Source organism: Apaloderma vittatum, unplaced genomic scaffold (genome assembly GCF_000703405.1).
Source record: "Apaloderma vittatum isolate BGI_N311 unplaced genomic scaffold, ASM70340v1 scaffold13978, whole genome shotgun sequence".
Lineage (NCBI taxonomy): Eukaryota > Metazoa > Chordata > Aves > Trogoniformes > Trogonidae > Apaloderma > Apaloderma vittatum.
Window position 1 is genome coordinate 3,897 of NW_009729159.1, and position 22,217 is coordinate 26,113.

Here is a 22,217-nt window from a genome sequence, read left to right on the forward strand (position 1 = left end):
AGGATTAATGCATCAAAAAGTAGGAAATATAATTGGTTTCTGAAATGTTCCTCTGAATGCTACTCTGTCAGTTGTTAATAAAGAAAGTTTTGAAACACAACCTATGGTAGTGTACTGGAACATACATTGGGTATGTATTGGTGTTACTGGTACAGATCTTCAGTGTATTACGAGCTCTGCTGCAACTTTTGGTGTGAGAACTACATCAAATCACTTAACTATCTGTTTAGTTTTGCCTTGTGTGGAAGAAGATTTTTATCTAACTCTTTAATATTCGTTTGGCAATCATAATTCCTGAGCCTTTTCGAAACACTTTTAAGTTCTTGGAAGGTGCTTGAAAAGCTTAGAGCAATGTTACCAGAAGAGTATTTTGAATAAAATCTGTGTGCATGTCATGAGTCTCTAGAAATATTATGGTTTTTTTACTTTTATCTTTTTACAGATACATTTCATCAGCTCATGAATGGAAGTTTAAGAGACTTTTTACAAAATATATGTGAAAATGGAAACTTCGTCTTTGCTATCATCCTTACATGAGGAATGCAGATCAGACAACTATATTGAACCTCACTACAAGGAGTGGTACCGAGTAGCTATTGATGCTCTAATTGAAGGAGGTTTAGAAGCCTACAAAGAATTTCTTTCCAAAGAAAGATGCTCAGAGTTCTTAGCGGATGAGGAAATTGATTATATTTTGAACAATGTTCACAAACTTCCCCAAAACACAATTTATTCTTCTAACCATGCCATTGATGACACCTCTTCCTCGGGAACCTACTGGCCCATTGAATCAGATGTGGAAGCCCCAAATCTTGACTTAGGTTGGCCCTACCTGATGCCTGGAATTTCTGGTGGCACAAATATTGATCTTCTTTTTCATCCACCACGAGCACAGCCTTACACCATAAAGGAGACTATTCGGAAGATGATACGAGATGCAAGAAAGGTAAACATGAAAAATATTATTGAAAAAAAGTAGCAATAATAATCTCATTGGTGCTTTACTAGAGACTTTTTTTTTGTTTTCCATCTGGCAGGAAAAAACAAATCTGACTGCTCACAATTCAAATGGAAAGGTTTTTCCAGACTGAGATTAGTCCCTGAGTATCACATCCACTAATGTGATTAACCTTATATTCAGGATATTAGGGATTAATTGGAGTGATGAATGAAGCATAATTACCATTTTATTGTAATGCTGACCAGTCTGTGAGAAATTTATGGGTGATCAGCACGCCTTTTCTTTGATGTCTGTTGAATATACCTCAAGTGACACAATTCTGTCTAACTTCAGGATACGTCCTAAGGTTTCTCTCTTGCATCAGTGGGCACATGCATCAGTTTGGCATGGTAGCCAGTTGTTAAAACACCTTGGTGTACACCTGACTTGTGTACCTTGAGAGTCTCGGGTTTTCTGATCTTGCAATCCTGACTGTCCTTGCAGAAATCAGTCAGAAAGTATTAAAGAGAGCTCAGAAGAAAACATAAATAGGTTTAGGCAAGAAGGAAATAGGTTTCAATTTTGTGCCTTGCCTTCATTTCTGACTAATGACTTATATATAAGAAATGTGGACACTTCTTCAAATGTACTTGTCTCCACTTAGGAGTGCTTGCGTCTTTAGTTTCCTAAGGCACACCCAGCTTACATCTTAGTATGTACAAAACACCTTTTGCTTTCCAGTGTCAATTTTAAAAAAAACACTGAAAAATGTATTAGCATGCAGATCTGTTTGACTGTGGGCCACTCTTTAAAGAGCTATGACAAGGTTTCAGAAGTATTCCTAGCAAGTATATCACGCTCCCTTTTCTTCCCCGTGATAGAAATTGGGTTCTGTGTGACTGGCTTTAAATTGGTAGGGCGGGCTCTAGCTCGAGTGCATCCGTAAACACTTCAGTGGCTGAAATGTGCATGTAAACGAGTGCAGTCGAAACAGACTGAGAAGGGCGGGGAAGGGAAGGACAACCTCTTTTTACAATGTCTCTCCTCTATTTAGATGAAGTATGTAATTTGTTGCCATAATAGAGTTATCACTAGACCTTTTATCCTGCTGTTCACTGTCTAGAGTGACTGTACACTCAAGGAAGAAGAGAATTAATTACTTCTCTCCCTCTTTGTTCCTTTCAGAATGAGATTTGGTGTTTTCTGCTTTTGTATGTAGTGAGGCTTGACTGTGACTTGCCCAAGATACTCGGTGCTCTTTTTCAGCTGCCCCACCTGAGCTACCAATGTATCCACTGTAAGGGAAACTGAAAAGCCACAGTTAACTCTCCTACCAAGACCAGCCCAGTTTTGCTATAACGTTGTTTCCTGTTAGTTTCCATGCTTTTTGTGCCTAGCTGACTGGCTGTGTGCCATCTAGTCCCTTTCTGACAGCTGTCTCAGCTGGTGATGCTGACTTCTAAAATGCCATTTTAATAAGTGTTCTTCCTTTGAATGCAGCCATGGAGAAAAACTAGATTCTGTTCTTATCTGTCTTTGGAAAAAGGCTGAGTGCATAGTATATTGGCTCTCCAATGTGCTTGTGGCACTTCCATTTTTATAAAGAGCATGTTATGTATGTGTCACTGTCGAATCTGACAGCTGAAAGGTTTGTTTATTTGATCAGCACAACCTCAACAGCAACAACCATACCAGTTTTGATACAATGATATGGATTAGTCGCTTCAGGAAGCAGCAATTAAATCTAAAAAACGTAGTGTTATTCAGCCTCTTCTGTCTGCAGATGCACAGAAAGTTTAAAGGATTTCTAAGTAAGGTGAAGTAAGGTATTTAAAATACACTTACAGCAGGCAAACGCTTTGTAAACAGGCTAAGCTACTTCTCCTAAGCCACTTATAAAAATATAGTTGTATTAAATGGGGTTCTTTGTTATGTGTAGTGGAGATGTATAGTCTTATGAAAATATGCAAAGGAAATAGGAGAAGGCTACACATGAAAACCAGAAACCTGTAAAGAATAAACAAATTCTTCAGCAAATCACATTAAACCAATACAAGCCAAATCTATGGGAATTTTGTCAATCTTCTGTGGGAAAATAAATAGACTGTTTCATACCACCTAACTTGAATCACCAAATTCGAGTGCCTGAATTCAAGTGCTGATTTCCCTGGGCTATTTGAACACTCAGTGCAATAGGAAACCAGTTTCTGCAAGGACAAGGCAGAGCATGTTTCTGCACTGATTCACCCCTTGAAGGAATCCTATCGATACATATTTATATGTATATGCTAGCCTAAAAATTTGTGAAGGAGACTAAGCTGTTTTAAATCTAGATTCTTTCGAGTATTTGGGGATATGTAAGGGTAAGATGACATTATTAGTGGACTTACTCTTGACCTCTTTCATGCTTGATGCATCACAGTGTCACTCCTCAAAATGATCATTACATATGTTAATTTTGACCTTAAGAAGACGTGTTGTAAACAACATTAAGCAACTTGCTTGCTGACAGTGATTTTTCCTGACTAAAGAGGAAAATCATTTGTAAGGCTATGTTACACTAGGCTAAAACCAGTGACTATGAAAAAGTGTTGTAAGAAAATCTTGTAATTTACGTGTTTCTTAGATGCATAATCTGCCTAAAAATTGTGCACATCACCTTCATGGTAAATACAGGCAATATAATAATGTTTTTCTTACAGCTAAGGATCAGTATTATTAAATCCTAGAAGAATGAGCTAGCCATTTTAAGGAGATGGATCCGTGCTTGTGGTATATGTTTCTGAACTTCTGTTAGAGCTGGGGCATTCTATTATACGTAGGATGGCATTACACTGCAGTCTGTACTGCAGCATTTCTGCAGGGTAAGTGTCGTGTTAGCAGAGTGCCTTAGGTCAGATCTGACATACCAGCAGAATGGGTTTACTTTTGGTGTAACTAGACCTCATCTCCAAATGATACAGCCTGCCAGCCACTGTCTGCTCTCCACAAAATCTGTGTTCATACAAGGAGACTGTTTGGCGTGAGTGTGTTGACTGGGGAGACACAGGATTTTTGGATGTTGATATATCTATGTAGGGGAAAAGCACTGAAAGGTCTTTCTGACCTTAGTGATGAACGGACAAGCCAGTAGCCTTATTTCTTGTGTGTTTTGGAGGCTTCTGCCTTTAGTCACTGGCAGGTTTCCGGCTTCACTGAAGCTTGAGGTGCTCCTACAGCCTGACTCATCCTGGCCTGGCTGTCTGAACCGCAGCTGATAATGTTTAGCAGTTTTTCCTGAGATTATTCATCTGGGAAATGGTATCAAGATAATTACTCATCTGTGTCAGGTTAACGTGAAACTTCCTTCTCTTACTATAAAGTAACACAGAGACTTCAATAATGAAGTCTCCTCTCCCTGTATGACTTTTCATAAGAGTTGCCTCAAAACTGCCATTTTTGAGGCTTGTAACTGTGTGGAAGAAATGGCTCATACTGTCTTCTCAGGCGTGATTGACAGGGTGAGGCAACACAACTGCCTTCCAGAACATGGAAAGGACAGGACACCAAAGAGTCCTTCTGGCAGTGTGTTTTTCTCTTACTTCATTAACTAGACTCCTCTCTCCACCACCGAGACATTCCTACACAGTTTTAGAGTGAATACATAGCTCTGAGTCTTTTAGATTACTTTCCAAATAGGGAGCAGCTCTTCCTGGAGAGAATTTAAATCTGTTTTATAAACAACGATGTTGTTTAGACAACCCTAGTGTTGCTGGTTTGCAGCACAAGTCAGAAGACACCAAAAGGCTTCCCTGACATACTTTTGGGATTTCTGATGGGATGTGTGAAGTCTCACGCTAACTGATAAATATGCAATAGTTTTCACTCGTTTTATCTTATTCAAATAGACTAGCAGTCTTAAGCATACTTTTAAAAAAACCCTTAACTGTTTAGAAGCTGAAATAGAAATTTAAATGGTCAGTGTGTTGTTATTTCAGAAAATCAAAATAGGCAGTTTATGATGAATTACTCATGATTGGGCTTTTTAACATGAGAAGAGGTTGCAAAAACTTGGACCCTTGGGAAATAATTAAATTATACTGTAAATGAGTGTAACTTGTTATTAAGTCTTGCTGGGCCCACTGTACGTAGGCCCTTAGAAAGTCGAAGAGGACTTTCTTTGAATTCTTGTGAGAGAGTTATGTACGAGATCTGATGTCTGCGTTGTCTAGAGCAGTGGACCTAGACAAATAAATAAAAACAGTTGACTCATTTCACAATTATATAAAAAGGAAATGTTTTCTTATACAATTATATTTTTTTAATTTTGTTTTGTTTCAGGCAAGAGTGAGAGTTTGTGTATTACATAAAAAATGATTATTTGCTATTGTATCAAAGTGTTCAAGGCCAGGTTGGATGGGGTTTTGAGCAACATGATCTAGTGGGAGGTGACCCTGCCCATGGTGGGGGACTTGGAACTAAATGGTCTTCAAGGTCCTTCTGACTCAAGTGATTCTATGATTCTGTAGATCCCATTTGGTCATGTGTATAATACAGTGATAACAGACTAGTGCCGTCTGCAGTCTAGTACGAAAGAAAATCAAATTCTTTACATGCCTGTATGAAGAGTGAGGGTTCTATACAGAAATATATGTGTAGAATATGGGTGTGTCGAGCAATCTTTTCTTAATCTTTCAACAATACTTGCCAACCATGGGAATGAATCGTGCTTGTGTCAATGCTTGTCTTAGCTCGTTAATTGCAGCAGCCCAAGCAGATGAGAGAGGGGCTGCATTTTTTTTGTTCATAAAAGCTAGAACAATCTGCTGTATTCAGGGAGAGAGAACAGATAAGTGCAATAGTCATCCCACTCAGAAGTTTTCTGTATTATCTGTGGTGTCTGATAAACAGTGGATATCTTTTTTTAAGAAGAAGCATGCAGAAAGACTCAGTTCCCAGCTGGAGACATATAGGTAGCATTTTCCCTGCCAAATTATTCTACTCCACAAGGATTTCAGTAGGTCCAGTCACTATGCTGAAGGATGCCTTCATCATTCACTTCCGTTCTCCTGTTAAATGACTTCCTATCAGTTGAAAATCAGCGTGGCAAGCATGCGTATGGTTTCCAGGTAAAACGTGATCTTTGGGTTTTGATAGATTTGTTAGAGAGACTGACTTCATGTCCCGGCTTTTCTACACACAGGGCACATGCAACGTGTTGAAAGAGAACACAAGTTTCGCTCCTGGTGCTATTATTGTGCGAGTCGCTATAAATTTTTTGCAATCTTCTGACTATGAGTAATTATTTCTGGTATTTTAGCTGCTTGGATTTGCGTTTGGAGTCTTCACACTGATTTATTTGCCTCTGCCCTTCTCTCCCTGCCTTCCTGCTCCCTCTATGTAAGAGCAGTCCCTGAGCAGTCCCAGCACTGTGCTTATAATGCAGGCAGGGAGGAATGCCAGCGATGGGACATGTCTGCAGGCACTTTGACAATATGGAAAGCCCTGGACTTCCGTGAAATGCATTTCTTATACGCCGTTGCTCTAAACATGAAACCCACCGTTTTTCCTCTTAGCCCTCCCATGAGGTGGGAAGAATCCAAAACCAAAAAGCAGAGGCTATGGCTAGCCTGGGGAGCGGGAATCCAATAGAATAATTTTTAATCAGTTGCAGTGGGTTTTTTTGTCACAGCTGTGCTAATGTGTTATCAAAATATCACACTTCTGTGATGGATTTAAAAATGGAATACGGAAAGTTAAAGGCCAGATTTTACAGGCAGCTCTATTTCTTTATTAATGTTTATCTCATTCACATATATATAGGAAGTAAGCATAAGCATATACTTTGTGGCAATATTTTTTCATTAAAATCTTTTCTCTCATTGACGTAAATCTTTGTCAGTCAAAACAAAAGTGCTGTCAAAAAGTCATTTGCGCTTTTTGCACATTCAGTAGATTAAAATGTCCTTTATCATATTCAACAGTAACATTGTACTACAATATGCTGAAGCAATTATAGGTCAAAATATGCTATAAATACAGGACCATTGATTTAAAAGAATTTTGCCCAGACAGAATGCTTCTTTCAGTGACCAGTCCAGTGTATTTGCGTTTTGTCCCTACCTTTTCTTGCTTGTCAGAAAAAAACCTGAATGTTGAAGTGTTATTTTTGTTCTTCTGAATTTCTATCCTCAAGAGAACTGAGGTTTTCTCACTTTTTTCTTTTCAGCCAGGGAACAATATTGCCTAACGTACTATAGGCTTAATGACTTGCCATTCATATTGCCATAGGCCTTTTTTGATCTCTCGCAGTTTTAGCATAATTTTTGATCTCTCATAGCTTTTCAACATAGTCAGCAATACTCTGATGGATGGGGACACATTTTGCATGACTTTAAACTTCAAATTTGTTTGTTATGTATGAGAATTTGGAAACTAAAATATTATACTTTCTGTGATAGAATTTTAAATGCTTGGTATAGATACCTGCACTGCTGCATAGTAATTGTGTAATATAGTATGATAGGAACTACATGGAAAATGGAGAACTGGAGCAAAACAAGAAGTTCAAAAATCTGAGGAGAGCTGCCAGTTCAGAATTTCCCATTTTCCTGTTTTGAAGGAGAAGCATTCAGTGCCACCGAGTTACATGTATTGTTTCCTCATATATCAGATCTGAGTACAAGTATTTACTTGACTTGTAATGCTTGCAGGACAATTTGCTTAACACTGCGTTATTTTCCCCAAGGAGTACTGCAGGTATTCCAGCACAGGTGACAGAGGAGCCAAAGTATATTTCAGTATTTACCTTTCTAAAAAAAAAGTGCAGACCTTGCCACTGATACCAGTGAGATCACGCCTTTCCTTTTAGCCTGCTCATAAAGTATGTCTGTAACCATTTCCTAATAAAGACGAGCTATTCTGTACAATAAAAGTTAAAGTCCACATTTTCAAAAATGTCAGCATGCCTGAGACCTCAGAGGACTTTTGCTTTTTAGAATCCTATTGTAATTTACCTTTGGAAGGAAAGAAGCAATAGTCATCGCAACAACATCAGGGTGTAACTGGCGCTGAGCTTGCTACTTTATGGTAGGGTCTGCAGACATCCATAAAATGACTCACTTCAATAAAGACGGTCAAAATAAACAATTGCAAGATCTGGTCATGGCTTACTTGATCAACATCATTAATAATTTTTCAGTATGCAGTTTGCTGGTCAGTAATCCAGTTGAATTTACAGTAGTGTTACGTGCATTATAAATACAGAAGACGTCTTTTCCTGTATCCTGGGTGTTTGTTTTCTGCGGTTGTAAACATCATTCAGTTTTGCTTCATGTCTGTATATCGTATGGTTTACTGGTGTCTTAGTCTTCCTGATTGGTGCCAAGCAGTACAGACATGTCACTACTGCAGTATAAACAGTAGATTCAGAATTTTTATGCTGTCCTTTAACCTTAGCCATCAAAGAACATGAACGAAGTGTGTGCAGTGTTATAGAAAACTGAACCACAAAAGCATTAAGTTAATATATATCACAATTCAAAAAGAGGCACAATAATAGACCAAAAGCCTGAAGGTATTATATATTAGCAAACAGTACTCAGAGCAAGTAGGAGCCAGATAACAAATTTTTATTTTCTTGTCTCTGTGTTTTTACTTGATTAAAAAATCATAGTTGTGCATTAGTGTTATGAAAACTAATTCCTGAGGAGCATCAGTGCTTCTCCATAGAAGTTTGCATTAATATATAACTGTAGCTTTGTAGTGCTTACTTTTCAGTAGTATTTGTAACAGCATAAAGTCCTTTTCTCTCTTCAGATAAAGAGGATGTGTCTTCAAGATACACACAGGGTGTTCTCATACCTTACCTAAGAATCGATTATCTTAATCAGTTCTGTCTCCTGGTCTGGAGTGCTTGCACTGCCTGCCCAGAAAATGTAAGACCTGAGGAAACCACAATGGATTCCTCAAAAACAGAGTCTATGGTGACCCCTGCTTTCCCCAGCAAGGTGTGTGGGCATGAGACTGCCTCCAGAAAACTTCTGGGATGCGTCTTTTATCCAGGGATATTTTTCTAACTGCAGCACCAGATCTCCTCAGGCCTTTTCACTTCTACCAGCAATCCTGCCGGGAGAGATGAAGCTGGGTGATAGGGTAATGTGAGAAGTTACGCACTGTATCTCTCAGAGATGAAAAGAAAACTTTGATATCTGCTTCATTCATTAGCAACTGGGCTCGAAAATTAGCACAGGATTGTGTATTCAGGTAGACAAATGGGTGTGCCTTCGGTTCAGATGGCAGATAGAACGTTCCAGCTGTATTTTCCTGCTGTTTCCTGGAGCTGCAGGCACTGCTTACCAAGCAGGCCACACTTCAGCTCAATAAACTCTCTTTATGAGTTAAGCACTAAGTAGAGCACTAGACATCACCACCTGATTCAAGTGAATCTGAGTGGCACCAGCCTACAGAAGGTATTGTAGTTAGTGTTTTCCTGCTAGGCTTTTGATGCTCGGTAAGCCAGAAATAGTAATGAGGATGAGATGAAATAACCAGCACAGAAGAAGAGCAAATGCCTGCTGATTCTCCATGGGATCTTTCTCGAGAAATGCCCACCAAGGGGCAGCCCTTTTTAGGCTGTGCAAAATTCATTGCTAATGAGCTGTTCCCCCTGATCAGAGACGTCAGAGGCAGCAAACAGAATCGACAGTGTCACCCTGCAAATCAAATTTCCCTCAAATGTCAGGAGAACACTGCCTGTCAGAGCAACCGGGTCTCCATCCAGCATGACAGAGAACAGTAATATCTGAAGGTGTCTTCTGTTCCGGTAATTTCTTGGCACTGCCTAATGGTGGATTAGCACAGACACGCAATAATTGTCTGAAAAGTCACTGTCAAGGGTGTGGGTTTCTTTTAAATAATAGGCAGGTATATGTGGCTGCACAGTATCTGTTTGATAGATCTCTAACTTATCTTTGCACAGGATGGGTCTAAAAATATCGACCGTCAATGGATGCAACCCTTACAGTTATGTGAAGTTACGAGTCTACAGAAAGCTGCTTTATAATATAACAAAACCTATTTTTCTCAAACGAGGTGCTTTTGAAATGAGAAAGCTAAGCATAGAGAAGAAACTGGGAATTATGACTGACTCCTATTTGTTTATTTGCTATCACCTTGTTCCATGTTTTAGCACTATATGATCACCAGTAATATCATTATATTTTACAATAGATTTTATGATGCACTATATGATTACATTAATATCATAATCTACTTTGTTAATGAATTCTAGGCTTATTGAATGACAGTAAGGCACTTGTGCCAGAAATCTAATTAGTGGGATGATTTGATTTCTTATGCATTACATTTAATGAAGAAAGTGCAATCCAGATCTGAAGTACTGTGATACTGAATTGCAACCTCCTGTTACAGGGTTGCTGTTCCGATTAAAGGCTGGACTCCTTGGCTGGGAGTTCAGAGGAATTAAACAGTGTCTTCGTAATGAGCTGTTGAGAGCCCAGGAAGCTCTTATTTGTAAACGTCAGAGCCTTGCAGACCCAGGGCTCCAAGTGCTTTTTGGAGGAATACAAAGAAGGAAAAGATGTGCCATTCTTGGGAATTGGGAAAGAGGCACGTCAGAGGAGCAGGAGTCTCTGCTAGTCCTTTCAGTTCCTGGAAGACTTCCTCGTCAGAAACCAGCACAGCAACTAAAAGCTGTTTAGACCTCCTGAGGGACCATATTGCTTTGGAGCCTGCACCCAAGGTGAAAATACTGGCAGCTTTGGATTGCTTAAGTGCTACAATGTCACGTGGAAAGGGACAGATTAAGGGAAATGCAGATGAACCAATAATGTTCGATTCAGCTTTCTCTGTTCCATGCAGTTGTGCATCGATCAGTAGTAACTCAATGATAATCAGTATCAGGCATGGAAGTAAGGCACGAGAGTTGTGGATAGTGTCTGTAATACGCAGGCATTTCTGCTCTCTCCTCCTGAAGTGGCCATGCTTACAGTACGATTGGAAACCTATACATTTTCCATTGTAGTTCCTCTTTCCTCCTCCTCTCTCTTCACCCCCCACTCCAGCTCATCCCCTTGGACAGCCCACTCTCTGCCTTTTCTCCTTTCATCGTGCACCTCACCCAGTTTTAGGTATTTTTGGCGTTTTTCCTGAATGCAGTTCCAAGTGTGACGTCTGGGAATGTGAGCTCCCTCTTAGGTCAATGAAGAAACATGGGTGCCTTGAAGGATGCCAGTCAGCACACCTGAGGCAAACGCTTGCAGTAAAGGAGTTCAAGCCTTTTCCCGTGTCTCTCCCAGTAAAACACCACCACAATGTTAGAAATGCAACAATCCTTTTGAATTGCTAGTGAAATCACTCAGTTTTGTGGGCATATTCTGATATTTATTACTGATCGTACATCTAAGAAACTAAGTATTAGAGGAGGTGTATTTTCTCAGTAGGACTGTTTTATTTGCCCTCCAGTTTATTTTGCAATAAATTGAAGTTTTGGCAGCAAGAATGAAGAGGAGAGATACAGCATTCATGTATCAGAAATAACAACAGGCTATTTAATGACAAAAATGACTTGTATACGCAGTTGATTTTCATTGTATTTGGCAAACAATATATCTAAAAAAACTTGAAAATAATTTTTTAGGTATTTAGTAAAGGGAAGAGAAAAAAAAACCTGCTCAAAGAAGACACTTTTTTTCGTCTTCAAGCAAAATGAGATCCCCAGTCCTGAGAGGATTTAAATACTTTAATTTGTGTACACAAGGGGTTCCATTAATTTAACATGCATATGTGTTTGCAGGATTGATGCCTAGGGATGTGACCATGTATCATTAAGAATCTGATTTTAAATATTTGATTAATCTCTTAAATTGTGCCGCAGTACACTTTTAGTAGAAAATGAGCATATTTTAGTTGATTGCGTTCACTGTGAGCACCTAAAAAAACCCTATAATGTATGTCCAAGCAGACTGGTGTGATTTTTTAATGCTAGATAAATCTGTGTTGAAGAACTGAATATCTGAAACTCCAGCAAGGCATTGAAACTGTTGGAAGGTTTTCCCTTCCCCAGATGCTTTTCCCACCACTCAGTTCTCCTTTGCTGGTTCCAGCACGCACAGGCCAAAACCCCACAGAAGTCTCACCCAAAGGAATGGGTGCACATCTGTGTGTTACAGAAGATGGGCTGGTTACTTAAAAAAAACCTCAAAAGTAAGACTAATTTATCCTGTTGATGCAGAGAGTGAGATATATATAGAATGTCTATATAGATATAGATAAATATATATAGAATGTCTATCAAAGAACATTTTGGGTTGGTTTTTTTCTCTAACTTCATATAAATGGCCTCAGCCAAAATGACTAAGTCCTCTTCTAGCAAACCTAAAGATTTTGTAGCAGGGATACAGGCTTCATTATCTTCTTCCACATTGCCCACGCTTACCGAGCTCATACACAGTGCAAAGAAAATTCTACAGAGAAGTTTCTCGATTTGTACTCTAGAGCTTTTGAAATGATTGCAAAATCTATACTGAAAGCACACATGCACTTTTTAATGCATGCTGGCATGCAAGCAAGCAAAATAAAAAAAAAACCAGTAAGAAGTGAACATCTGGAGTTTAGTTAGTCGGGTAGAACTGTCTGAAATATGTTATGGATTTTGTTTTTTAAGTGCTGTATATTCCTAAATTTAAAAAATTTAACAAAAAACCCCACACCATTTGAGAAATAGTTTCTTGAACATTTATGACACTATGATGATAAAAAATTGTGGGCAAGCAAGTAGGCATATTTATTTTGAATTTTGTTAGTGGTGTTTGAAAAAATCCTAAGGATCAGAATTTCATACTCTGCTAAATTCTATGGGGAGACATTGCTTGTACTATCAGAGAAGGTGACTCGCTACATTTTAATTATACCAAGTAGTCTCTTGAGATATAAAGTGAAGGAAGAAAGCATTTCAGTTTAATATATTGCTCCCTAGTTCATAATGCAGCTGTCTATTCTTAAGGTATAGACTACATGTAACAAAAATACAGATATTTAGAAAATAGAGTCCATTGACTCTAAAACTTATAGTGCCGAGTTACAGTAAAAACACACTGAATTACATTTTTCCATCACAGTATGTCTATTTTTCAACAGATAAGAATAAAGTCCATAGCAATAACAATGTAACAAGCATTGATCTGTTCTGGTTTTGTTTTTAAAGTGCTTATCTGTGGCTTTGGATTGCATTTTATCTTGAAACAATAAAACATAAAACATCCTTCTTGGTCAGTCTTACAGCTCTAAGCTATATAAACCCAACAGCGGAGATCTCTTTTGCCTATAGAAAAAGAAAAAAAAGTTACATTAAATAATTTCCAAATAATCTGTATAAACATGCTACATAATATTTATATAAATAAATATGTACATGACACACTCTGGAATTCCATTGAAAAGCTTGCTGTCAGCAGCTGCCACAGTAAATATTGTACCACACAGTCTGCAATGCAGAACGCCTATGAATATGATGTATGCAAAAAAAGCTTTCAAGGTAATTATTAACATATTTAACTAAATTAACACATTATGATAATTGAACACATTTCACTTAGGACATTTTAATTAATTTCAAAGTCATGGTTGGCTCTTGAAGGTCATCAGGTTGTCCAGGAAGGATTTTAATGTTAATAAACTATGCCCTCTTTTTCCTTTTTGATCAAATTTGCTCAAAACCACAGAATCAAGAAGATCTTGAATTAGATGTTTCATTTGTTTTCAAGTTCCCAGATATTCCTCAGTGTTTCAGAGAATCATTCATCTGCAGTTTTTGCTTGCTGGGTTGTTTTCGGCACACTTTTGGGTGCTTTGAGCCTGGGATTTTGATGGGAATGAGTCTTCTGCACTGCATCTGGCGAGACTTCTGCTCTCCAGGTCCATTCCTCTCAAAATCCATGTGGCAAGGCTTTAGTTTTGAGCTTGTTCATAGAGGCACTGTCTTCCCCTCCACCCTTGCCCAGGCTAGTGGTTCCAATATTTTAATGAATACGATGTTTCATATAATTCAGTCTTTACTTCTTCACAAGCTGCTGCTCATACTGTATTCATGTGTCATCTCCAAGGGCCCTGCCACCACTTTGCTTTTCAAATAGGATTTTCTAATTGATTTTATTGGAAATAGTTTTGCAAAAAGAGCTGGATAAACATGAACCTCTAATCAGTGTTTGTATCTTTTAAAAACTGATAGTTTTTTACCAGGTTTTGGGGCCCTCCCTATTTCATCTTTGCAGCCATTTCCAGATGCCAAAATCAGCAGAGGCTGATAAAACTGAGAGATTCACAGATTCGCAGATGTCAGAAGGGGCCATTATGATAATGAAATCTGATTCCCAGCACAACACAAGCCTGACAATGTTGCATCTTCAAAGAACTGATACTAAAAATAAATCTGACCTTAAAGCACTTGGGTGCTAGTCTTACAGTCAGCACTTCTGGGTAACTAATTCATGGTTGCTCAGGAGATCAGATTTTTATTTATTTTTTTTATGGTACAATTACTTTTCTCTAAACGATGGAATTTGCTTGAAGAAACCCATTTTGCAAGCCTAGACCAAGCCTGCGTGAGCTTTCTGCTTGTGTATCTCATCACTCAACATGACAGTCGGCCAAAAAGAGAAGGTGCAGAGAATTTTAAATGCAGGACTGGAGGGCGAGGTGAGCCTCAGGCTGCTGGGTAGCTGCAGGGATTGCTTTCAGAGGGACTTGGGGATGCTCTGCGTCTCTGTAAATACAGGCCATTAACCTCTGAAGATCTGTTCACATGGCAGAGTGAAGTGCAGCGAGGAGGTGCACAAGGAGCAGGGCGTTTTCTCCTTCCCAGAGCATCATGTTAGTGTGACTAGACTGTATCCAGTAACAAAACTAATTAGCGATGGGCTGACTCAGATGTCCCTGCACAGGACAGCGGTGTGGCACACAACACCCCCTCTTATATTTTCAGTTTCTCAGATAAAAATAGATGCAATAATGTTCTTCTCACATTTATGAAATGACTTGTGCTTTACATATGAAAAGCTTTCTGTATGCACTTAAGTGTTATTGTAAGTAATTTAAGAGGAATTCAAAAAGCTGCTTGTTTTCTTTTCTGGTAATTTTTCTGAGTCTTTTATGACAGAGAAGTAGCAGACCAGTAAGTTTTAATTTTTTAAGTTATGCCGGGGGTGATTTTGAAGGCCATAAATAACATTCGTCTATTAAAAATACATTTCTGTGTTAATATCTTCTAGAACTTGGTAAAATGCTTTTTCGGAGTGATTCACATGCCTTTCTAGTTGCACACATTTACATTGATTCAAAGACATTTTATATCCTTTAAAAAAAAAAAGTTATTCTTTTTATCCTTTTATTTTTGCTGAATATCAAAGTCTTGATATTAAAAGCATTGGTCCATGACTTGGAAGGTGTGTATACAAATTCCTCGTAGATTACAGACTCCTTGTTTGTAAATGTGAGTATTAGCTCGGAGTGGTTTGTGAATACATATATGCAGTTTGGGATACTAGGGGTAGAGAAGGCAGTTCCAAGAGCTTAAAATGGAATTGACCTTCTCAGATGTTTCTAATGGTTTAAAACCTTATATTTTGCATCAGTCTTTTGTGTATTTTTCCTTGTCCATGTGATTGTGTATTTGCTGTAGAGCATTCAAGCAGAAATATTTCAGTCATATCCAAATAAGAAGCAGAGTTTTTTATTTCCCCATTATCTGCTCATGTTCTGCTGTTACTTTTTTCTCACAGTGTCTCTCTATGCAGATGTGAGAAACAAGAAGATATCTTTTTTGTAGTTCGCTTGAAGTAATGTTTCTGGTTTACATTGCACTTCAGCTCAGTCACCTACATAAATGTCATGAAAGTCTTACCTGTTGCATACCCAACTCCTTTTCTATTGCAAAAATTGTTCCTCTGTCAATTAAGATGATGTATATTGTATTTTTCTGATTGATAAGGGACTGGGGTATCTTTTAATTACCAACTATTAGTCATGGTTGACCAAACATTATAAGCTCCCTGAAAAATTCTTTCCTGACAGCTGCACTTCATCTCCCTAGGGAGTGCAGACTGCACCAGCATCTTAGAGCAAGTTCAGAATTACAGGGAAAGACGCTGAAGAACAGTAAAAGAAATAAGCAATTTTAAATAAGAAAGAAGAAAGGGTAAAAGCTGATCTGTTATTACATCTGAGATGAATGCTGGTTTTTACATGCTTTTGTCAATACGATGCTGGCTTACAGTCTTTTATCTAAAGCAGAGAGGCAGATCACTGCAGGGAGATTGGACTAGATGACCTTTAAAGGTCCCTTCCAGCCCAACACATTCTATGATTCTCTAGTATTAAAGTATTTCTTTTTCTGGCAACATGCATGCACGTGTGTGCAATCCCGTACACGTAGGTGTACACCCCGTGATGCAGAAAGTGTGGTTTGTAGGTATGTGTACATGCCCAGGATGCACAGCAGTTTAGTACGGCGAGCTTTATTGACATGAATGTGGAGCGTGCAGGTTACTCAAGGGAAGATCTTTCTTGAGAGCAGAGTGGGGTACTTCATAAGAAACAAATTTTTATTTGAAAGGCTCCAGTATGCATCAAAAAGCAGTTATTTTCCAAAGTGTTCCTGGAATAAAATGTTCACCTCTCGCCCACAGAGGTATTGCAGGTTGTCATCTCCATACTTATTTTCAGGCAACTCAAGCCATCTAGTATATTAAGTTATTAGCATGCTTGGCACATTTTTCAAGAGCAGATTTTCCAGCAGAACATGGCTTAATGTAAGTCCATAGACGGTTTGGTCAGTGGTGTTTCTGCCTTATGATTAGACAGATTCTGGTTTTGATGGTAAAACAAGTGAATTTTCTTCTCTACCCCTCATGTTTTTTGCTAGCATATGTGCCCCTGAGGTATACATCTATTCAGGGCGGGAATGTTTGGTGGCTGCAGGGTTCTCACAGACACAAACAGGCAGCGAATCTCTCAAAGAAAGCTACTGAAGAGCTGCGATAGATTCCCTTGAGACTGATTTTCTTCCTGCATTCTTAAATCCAGGTGCCTGCTGTGTTGTTTTGGAAGAAGCCTCCTTGCCCTAGCAGGAGCTTTGCATTTCTTGCAGGTGTTCAGCGTGTTTCAGGATTAGATATCTGATTATCATTACCCAAATGAGATGTGTGTGAACTAGCATGAAATGCGTATCAGGAGGAACATTTTGCAGAATGATCTCACATACGTGAAGTTGTACAACAGAAGACTTGTGATAACATGTTTCTCTTCTACCCGTTAATAAAACCCTATTAACTCGCCATGTTGGTCACTCGCTCAATTGAGTATAAAGAGTTCATTTACTTGCACGTTGATAGCTCATTTATTTCAATAACTGTTCATTTTATTCATTCAGGAACGAGTGCTTCACAGTATTCTTGTGAGGCTGAGAAAAATGAGAAGAGCAGCCCCCGAGAGCAGGCTGACTGTGCCCATCTGTGGCTGAGGCAATGGAGTCTGGATGGCAGAAGGCTCTCCTGCAGCCCGGCTGTGTGTCAGCTCCTCCCCAACTGCCTCTTGGAAGTGACTTAGGAGTCTGAATTTAGGAAAATATTATGAATACTCTGAATAACCTCTTAAACTTTAAAAATGAACTTTTACATTTAGATGGAAAGACTAGTGGGTGCCAAAGACGGAGCATTAAGGTTATCTGCTCTGACTTTATGGCAAAGACCAAATAATCTTTCTGGTGGTGTTGCATAAATGCAGTATCACATTGCAAATGATGAATTAATACTTCCGTGGCCTTACTGAAGAGCTGTATGCAGATCACTGAAAGCTGATGCTAGCTGCATATATAAAAAAATAAATGAAGTGTCACCAAGATCATTCTTAAGCTGGATGGTCTGTTGTTGTCTCACAAAGATGGTTATTCAAAATTCAGCTCCATAGAGACTAAACGAACAGTTTAGCAAAAACCTGGCAGAAAGAAATAAGAAAGAAATATTTCTTCTAATTTTTTTAACCTGTTTCTATTAATTTTGTTTCTTATCCATGGACTTGCTAATCCTCAAATGCCTCAGTATCTGTGGAAGATTCAGCTTTGATCAAGAACTGTCAGGCTTCTCTTAAAAGCTTCTAGAGGATTTCAAAATTGATTTTTTTTAATACAATATTTTAAAGCACAATATTGCTACTGATACTGTAAATCTTTAAACTAGGAATAATTTTACTTGCAATTCCTCTCCTGTTTTATTTTTTTAAGTGCTGCACTTGATCCAGGAATTGAATTTTATTTAATGCCTTATTTAGTTCCAATTCACTATCCACTCCACTGGGGTCTACAGGAATTGTGGATTTACTTATCTGCTTCATTTCAGTTTGCTTCACAGGAGGTTTGAGCAGAGTTTTTTTAATTGCTTCCCTACTCTTCAAGATATCTTGCTCCATATAGTAATGTGCATAATAATATGAATTTGTTTTCTTCCTGAAAAGCTGCAAATAACTACTTACTAACTAGATTAATCTTATATTATCTTCAGGACATTCTACTGATGCTTTCAGAGTAGTCTGCAATTATTTTCTCTTTTTTTTGTCTAATTTGTAATGAATAATCTAGCATGCCAGGGTGACGGATTTCACCTGAGGATCTCAACATGATTTGCAGACAATAATTAATTAATTAGTTTCACAAGCTGTCTTTAAAATAGGTGAAATTGAAATGCAGCCTGCCAGCACACAGTCATTAGCAACATGTTGCACCATTAACTGTAGCTGCTCTATAAGCAGCTGGTGTAATCCGCTTCTCCTGGGTATCAGGGAAGGTTCCTACTTAGGTGCCACCATGTTTAAAAAAACCAGATAGTTAAAATCATCCGGTTGGGTTGTTGACCTGGTGTTCAGTTGTAATTATGTGCCATATGGACATAGGCAGGCGTACATTATGTCTATAATGTATATCGCAGAATAGTGATCTGACTTTGCTTTTCTTAGCAACATAAATATTACTACGGGTATTTGTCCAGGCATAATATTTTTACTTACAAATTTATTGTATCGTGGAGCTGAACTGGAAAAAAATATAATATGTAAGGTGAACAGAGAACTGATCAGAGTTAAACCCTGAGGAAAATTGTCATTATTCATCTTCTTCTATTTATACAGGCTTTCCTTCGTACTGACCCATCACTGACCTGTGACCAGTAATTTTAAACAGGCTGGATTCTTTTTTTTTGGTTTACCCTAACCAGATTACTGCTTAAATTATGCTCCTTAAACATAATTAGGTGCATTTATAGAGTTTGAAATTAGTGGTAGTGAAGTAAATAGCATCTGTAGCAGGAAGCGAAAGCTTTATTATGAGTGTCATAACGATATGGTCATAAAAGATGCAATAAAAAGTGATGTATGTTAAAGTTCATGTAAAATGTGTAAAAACTCATTTTAAGCCCACATTCAATATCTGAAATCAGATATTTGTTTTTTCCCGATCTAAAATTTAACTCAGTTTGAAGTTTTTGAACGAGGGAGGGACAGGAAGGGAAGAGAGACAGGAGGGAGGAAGGGCAAAGCAGTGAGAGAAGGGAGAAGGGTGACAGAAGCAGGCCATAGCAATCTGTAAATTATAGTGGGTTTGCTTGCATTTTTGTGACAACTATATGAAAATCTTCAAAATCATTGAGTCCTACAAGCTGCTAGAAATACATGCGAAAAAAAATGTTTCACAGGACAACTGCTTTAAACATCTGGCCATTAACCAGTCCTTAAGGCTGTATACCTCGCACAACTGTCTTACTGACTCCTAATCAAGTGTATGAAGTGGAACACAAAAGCTGTAATACTGAAAAACGATAAAATAAGCAATATTTGAAAAGATGGTTTTATCCCACTTACCTTTCCCTAAATATATGCTTAGCCTTTATTTTGGTATTCATTGACTCTTGTGTTGATTTTCCTTTCAGAAGTCAGGCTCAGGAGGCAACCTGATCATCAAGCTGATTTTTTTAATACTGAGTGAAGGCATTATTTCCCTCAAAATACTCAAAAGTTCAGATAAAAAATGACCAACAGCAGAACAGGAAATTCCTTCACTGTCTTAGGTGTAAACTGTCCAGATTTGCTAATGGCAGTTGCTATTAAAAAATATGACTCTATTGCAATGGAATGGAATGTTCTTTCTTAATCTTATAAGACAAGGAGATTATCCTGCCTCTTTCCAAAGACTAACAGGAGCCTCTGTTGAGAACTGCTTTCTCCACTTGGTATTACCTTCACCGACCATGAATTGGGGGAGGTTTTTAACCAAAATTAATTCTAGTCTCAGCTGGAGTTCTGTGAATATCTAACAGTGTCTTCTGTAAAGACTTCCTGACCTCTATTCCTTTTTTTCTCTACAAGTGTCTCTGAGACACTTTCACGAGCAGTGTTCCTTTGGATTACGAAATCTACCTTTTGGACAAAGAACTTTTGAGTGTCTATAGAGGACTAACCTCCAACAACTAATGAGATGATTAGGGCTTGCTTCTCAGTGTTAAGTGTAATCAGGTCATGCTCATTGGTCTGTAGGCTTCCACTAATTAATTTTTTTTTAGTTGGGTATTGCCATCCAAAACAGATTTGTTTTCTCTTGGATGCAATGTTTCTAATTTTACAAAGTAATAATCTTCTACTGAAGTTCTGTTACTTGCTGCAAAGTCACCCTGGTATATGGCTCATGGACTTACCAGTACGTGGCTTACGAGTCCTCCGTGACTGTGTGTTTTTATTTTTTCTGCATACTAAAAATGTTTGATAGGCCATCCCTATGGACTGTGGTTAACATATTGCATATAGGCATTCGAAAGTCCATCTTTCTGAGTCATAAGCAACTCTGAAATAATCAGGTTTATGTGGTGACTTGGATCCACCAAAATCTTCCTGTACTTAGAAGTATCGAAAATAAGTGTTTCTTGCTTTTGAAACACTTATTTTCATCTACCTGCAAGATTTTCCAGGGTCTACTGTGGAAGCACTGTTTCCACGTCTTCTTTAAGTCCCTGCCTTTCTTTTATGATTTTTCCTTATGTGCTTAATGTACCTGTAGTACATATTCATTCCTGCAAGTAACAGCAAGCAATTTCAGGCAGTATTATGCAGTTGAACAATAGAGTCATGTTTTATTGGATTTTAATTTTTTCTTGAAATACATATATGTACTAGCAGCAGCATTGAGCACTGTGCATGATATTTTAAATAGTTTATCTATAAAATATGAATATTATTTATTCAGCTCTTCTCATTTTATTTCAGAAGTGTGTTTACTATTAAGGTCTCGAAGATGACAAACACTGCACAGCTCTTGCATAAGCAAACTTGAAAGCAAAAGTATTCTTCTCAGTCTAGAAAAGTGGGTCTGAATCATCTCTTCTTCCTTTAAATCTGACTTTGACTGAGAGAATCCTACATTGTTTCTAAGTGTCTTAATTAACAAATGCCAACAAAGTTGTCTACTTTAAAGAAATATTGCTTGGTTTTATGGTTTAAACTCTACAGCCTGTAAGTGTTCATTGATATTGTGGTTTTCTATGTATTGTCCAGTGTTTTTTAATATGTAAACACTCAGGAAGTGGGGTTCAGTGCTGACAATGTGTTTATACAGTATTCTTGAGGAAACTGAGAGGAGTGGTGGAAAGCAGATGGACTCGGAACTTCATTCCATTCCTAGTCTGAGAAACACCACGAAATGTACTCTTAGAGGTGGCAAAAAAACCAAAATCTTTTCAAGAACTGTTATCCAGTTTAGCTGAAATCTCAGACATTTAGTTTGAGTCTTCAATAAGCAGCAAATTATTTTAAGATTTCTTGAAGGAAATCTCAGAAGCAGCCCTCAGAATTGTAGACATCTAGTCTACTTTACATTGGAAAGAAGAATATTTGTAAGCAGAAGCAATTTGAATGGACAATTTTAGGACATTGAAAAAAAATATTTTTTTTTGCATTCCCCTTCCCACTCACCACACCAAATTGGAGGAGGCCTCTTCCCATGTTCTTAGCTGTGTATGGCAATTTATGGCATTGTTTCGTAATTTCAAGTGTTGAACAAGTTCTTAACTATATGGTAGTCAACTCCTATTTCCTTTGGCCAGCAGGGGCATCTGCTGCCCTTACTAGTACTCCAGTTATTTGGCAGAAGTATCAAAACTAAGGCTGGTGTCTGAGACTATTACATGAGGTTTTCAATCCTGCACAGAAGATCAAAAGTAAGATTTAGTAGAAGTTTAGTTCTAAT

The 22,217-nt window shown here is 38.1% G+C and overlaps 1 protein-coding gene across 1 annotated transcript in view; it reads left to right on the top strand.

Moving 5' to 3' along the window:
• The first annotated feature begins 502 nt into the window (after nt 1-502).
• The window catches only part of FAM83B (family with sequence similarity 83, member B), a 41,914-nt gene continuing 20,199 nt past the window's right edge, over nt 503-22,217 (top strand). The window contains exon 1 of the mRNA XM_009874351.1: nt 503-946. Coding sequence (XP_009872653.1) covers nt 503-946 — 444 coding nt within the window. The remainder of the gene's footprint in view (nt 947-22,217) is intronic.